Raw genomic sequence first — 4056 nt, 5'->3', positions numbered from 1 at the left:
GAATTCCAATATACGCCTAACATTTTTCCAATACAAATTTAATATTTTTTTAACACATGGCCAACATTTTCTATACATATTTCTTACATATTTCAATTGTTTCATGAATATTTTATAAAACATGTGCAAAACAATTCTATGAACATTAAACAATTGTCAAATGCTTAATCAATATTTTTAATGCAAAACTAAACATTTTTAACACATGTCCAACATTTTTACAAAACTCATTTTACATTTTTAAATACTCATTTAAAATTTTTAAATACTTGTTTAACATTTAATAAATGGCCACCCTTCAGCGAGGGTTCACACCCGTCTCGCTTAATGCCAGACATAGGGGCGCCCAAGTGAGGTCGTGCCCCTCAAAAGAAAAAATGGACAGAGGACTGCAGAATCTGAGCTACAGACTGACGAGATGCAGCAAGGCCAGCTCTGTTTCAAGCCTTCTGCAGCAAAACTTGATCCTGAAGCAAACATCTCAAAAAAGCACACAGCAAGTAGCAACTCGAGTGTTCTTTCTTTTACAAAAGCCGCAACGCGCTGCTAATACTCCAGGTCACTCTTTCCGTGGTAGGACGACGCCCGCCCTGCAGTACGGACAATCGGCGCGGGACTGCAGCCACTGCTCCAGGCAGGCCCAATGGAAGATGTGCTTGCAGCGCAGCTGGATCAGCCTGTTTGATGCACCATGGCATCCTTCAAGGCATATCGAACAGTCCATGGAGGACTCCGCTTCGTTGTCGCCTCCGATTGTTCCTTGGAGAGCTTCTTGTCCTAGTTTGGAGACAGCCCTCAGATCATGTGGTGCTACCACCACCGTGTAGCTGAACGTCTCTGCTGTGATGTGTTTAACTTTGTGGCCTGACAGGGAGGCGTTGGAGTTGAAGCTAAAAGTCCGGTCGGCCAATCTGCCGTCCTCCGATGAGCAGATATCACATTCAGAGGGAAGATAAGGTCCGGCCCAAATGGTTCCTACGGCTGGTGCTGCTTGCCTGCAACAACCGGGAAACCGAGGATCAATGCAGAACTGGAAATATCGAAGTGCATAGATTGGTGCTTAAGATGAACCAACAGTGTGAGGTAAATGCCCATGCCCACCTCCTCTCCGGAAATAGGTCTACACTTCGGAGCCTTTGATGAAGTCGCTCCTTGGCTTGTCGAACCGCATCAGGAAGTCGGTCATTTGATGCGTTGATGCTTTGTCCTGTGTTGAAGAGCACGTTCTTTGTGGGTTCGGTTATGCTTCCGCTGGACGCCCCTCGCTCTATCTGGCTTGCTCGAACAACTTCATAGCCCTGTGTTATATAAATTGACAGATGAGATATCCACAATCCCGAGTCACTGAAGTTCATACTTAGTAATGACCAATGTTTCACAATGGTACTGGAAACAAAATTAATCTGGAAAGTGTTCTTGCACTTCTACATTGCATCTTTGTATAGAAAGAGATGTCCATTTAATCATGCAGTTTTTACCAAATTACATAAGCGAGAAAGAGGATGCAAACACTTTGACCAATCATAAAAAGACTAAGCATGTCTAGAAGATCTTCAACGGAAGCACTTAGTGCCAACAAATGATTGTTTGCAATCCATAGCGCCCTCATGGGTTTACTGGTCAAACATAAAACTTTTGTGGAACACTTCCAGGATAACTGAACTTTTCTCACAGAAGTATAAACTGCACATCTTTGCAATTAGTTGCAGTGCACTGCATTCTAATTGTTACATGCTCACAGCTCAGCAGACTCACATAAACTCTGGAAAATCAGAAAATGTAACTAAACTAACTGTACACTTGAACTTTACACTTGTTAGGGTGCGTTTGGTTACGTTGCGTAGCTAGATAATAGCTCGGCTAGCGCATCTAGCCAGCTTACGTCTTGCCAGCGTTGCCTCATCAAGCGGTTTGGTTGATTTGCTTTACCAACCTTTGCCAAACGAAAACCGTTGTCATGATTGAGTCACCGATTTTCTCGCACAAGAAGTTTGCCGTCAGAAGCGAGCCGATTCGGCTCTCCTGCGCTAGCAAGGATTTCCTAGCCCACCCAAGGTAGCTCTTAGTTGTTACTATTCTTGTACTGACAAAAGATAGGCGATCCAAGATGACACCACAAGGCCAATATATCTTATGATGATCATGCTAAATGCTAGTTACATCAAATATATGTTACATGCACCGATATTTAAATGTTGGAGCAAGAGCAACAGCTTGCCCATGAAAAGCACGTAGCAGTAAGTACTACTCCCTCCATCCCATAATATAAGAACATTTTTGACACTACACTAGTCTAAAAAAAGGCTCTTACATTATGGGACGGAGGGACTAGTGAGCAGCACCATATACATGAAAGGCACCCTCTTGTTAATACCTTGGCACATTTCGCACCAGTAATTTAACACCATGAGTGCGTGGCTAGCTTCGGATTAACCAACAGACTGGCCAAACAAAAACCATATCACATAAACGAAAAAATTGGTAACTCCGTACGAAATGCAAAATGACACCTTTGTAGGGTCACCCTGAATGCAGTCATAGAATTCTAAATGATCATTTCAGAGAATTGTCGATTTGGAGCACTGGACATGATTTATGCCTCTCTTTTTTCTTTTGCGAGCATATACCTTATGTCCCCTTGCCAAAATGGTTGTTCTAGAGAATCAAACTGTCCACCCCAATCATGACGAGGGATCATCATTTTGTCTGAAAACTATGCAGTAACCAAAATATTCAAGGAGAATGTGCCGTTTGGAATCTCCACTTGCATTTTTTTAAGACAGAATCTAATCCTTGTTCCACAATATCGTATAACGTAGACCCACGAGGAGCCATTGCGTGCTAAACCATCCTCAATCAATCATACTATCTGGGTTCTCAGTGATTCGGGGTCGCTTGGACTCACGCAGAGCTGACTGCAGTCCTCCTGCTCGCTAGTAGTACCCGGTAACAACCAGGTGTGGCATTTCATCGAACACAAGGCACGCCTATCATAAGCTGGATTACACAGAGCACCAAAAAGGAGTGTCATCTCACCGGCCCGTGGTGCGCCGCGCGAATGGGGTGAACCCGGCGGCGGGCGGCGGGGGAGTCGAGGCCGCGGGGCCCGGCGGGCTCCGGAAGCGGTGGCGGCGGCGGCGGGCGGCGGCGCTGGAAGTAGAAGAGCTTAGCGGCGATCGGCATGCAGACACAAGAGGGAAGTGAGCCTCGCCTTTCCTTGTGCACTGCTGCTGCATCTTGTCGTGCTCTTTTTTTGGTTCTGCGGCCGGCAGCCGACGTGTGCGCCCGCCACCGTCGCCTGCTCGCGTCGTTTACCGCCCAAGTTGGGGTTTGTATGCTTATGAGCTTCGGATGAGATGGCCAACGCGGCGGCTCTTGTCGTGCAGCCCCACGGCGTTGATGGAGAACTTCATAGATATACGTAAGAAACATATTTTTCTTAATGAAGGCAAAAGATTTCTCATATTTTTTTTATAAAAGGCTTTTATTACTTGAACGGTTTAAACATTACATCTGGTCTCTCCATAGCTAAGATTCACACAGTCACAGACCAAATGTACGATAAATAAAACATCAACAAACGTAATACAATCGTGCAAACGTAAATCCTCGTCGCCCTATGAAGGACCTATCCGGAGATCAAGCTGCCATCCATGTGGGATAAAAATATCCCTCGCCACCTTCTCGAATCGCACACAAACCTTCGTAAAAAGGTCTCAAAACTCCATCCGTTGTAAGGTAGACCACGAACGGAGAATACCTGTGCATTGGAAGAGAACCTGCAAACGAGAGAAATTTTTATCATTAAAAACCTTGTCATTTCTACTCAGCCAAAGCGACCATATAACGACAAGCGCTCCTACCCTTAAAATGGTTCTAAACTTATTATCTATCCCATTTAACCAATTACCAAAAACATTGGCAAGAGAAGTGGGTGGATACAAGTTGGAAGCCATTTGGATAGTTGACCAAATGGAACGTACGAACTTGCAACCAAAAAATAAGTGTTTTATTGTCTCTTCTTGAGGACAAAATACACACTTCGTGCTTTCATGC

The 4056-nt window shown here is 44.6% G+C and overlaps 1 protein-coding gene across 1 annotated transcript; it reads right to left on the bottom strand.

Annotated features, from left to right (window-relative positions):
- Window positions 1-230: 230 nt before the first annotated feature.
- On the bottom strand, window positions 231-3363 carry LOC123447780 (probable E3 ubiquitin-protein ligase RHY1A). Its single transcript, XM_045124449.1, has 3 exons — window positions 3037-3363; window positions 1102-1298; window positions 231-995 (listed from the first exon to the last, which is right to left on the bottom strand). Exons 1-3 carry the CDS (start codon window positions 3181-3183, stop codon window positions 560-562), a joined length of 780 nt encoding a protein of 259 aa, XP_044980384.1. The 5' UTR covers window positions 3184-3363; the 3' UTR covers window positions 231-559.
- Between the last annotated feature and the right edge of the window lie 693 nt (window positions 3364-4056).

This window comes from Hordeum vulgare, chromosome 4H, assembly GCF_904849725.1.
Source record: "Hordeum vulgare subsp. vulgare chromosome 4H, MorexV3_pseudomolecules_assembly, whole genome shotgun sequence".
In the NCBI taxonomy this organism is placed as follows: domain Eukaryota; kingdom Viridiplantae; phylum Streptophyta; class Magnoliopsida; order Poales; family Poaceae; genus Hordeum; species Hordeum vulgare.
The sequence above is the reverse complement of the archived record's forward strand: the minus strand, read 5'-3'. Positions and strand labels throughout refer to the sequence as shown.

Excerpts from the sequence above, each read along its gene's own strand:
- LOC123447780 (XM_045124449.1), bottom strand. The coding sequence starts at position 3,183 with ATGCCGATCGCCGCTAAGCTCTTCTACTTCCAGCGCCGCCGCCCGCCG. Across the intron at positions 1,299-3,036 it reads GCGCGGCGCACCACGGGCCG|GGCTATGAAGTTGTTCGAGC; the intron begins GTGAGATGACAC and ends TATATAACACAG. Across the intron at positions 996-1,101 it reads GACCTATTTCCGGAGAGGAG|GCAAGCAGCACCAGCCGTAG; the intron begins GTGGGCATGGGC and ends CGGTTGTTGCAG.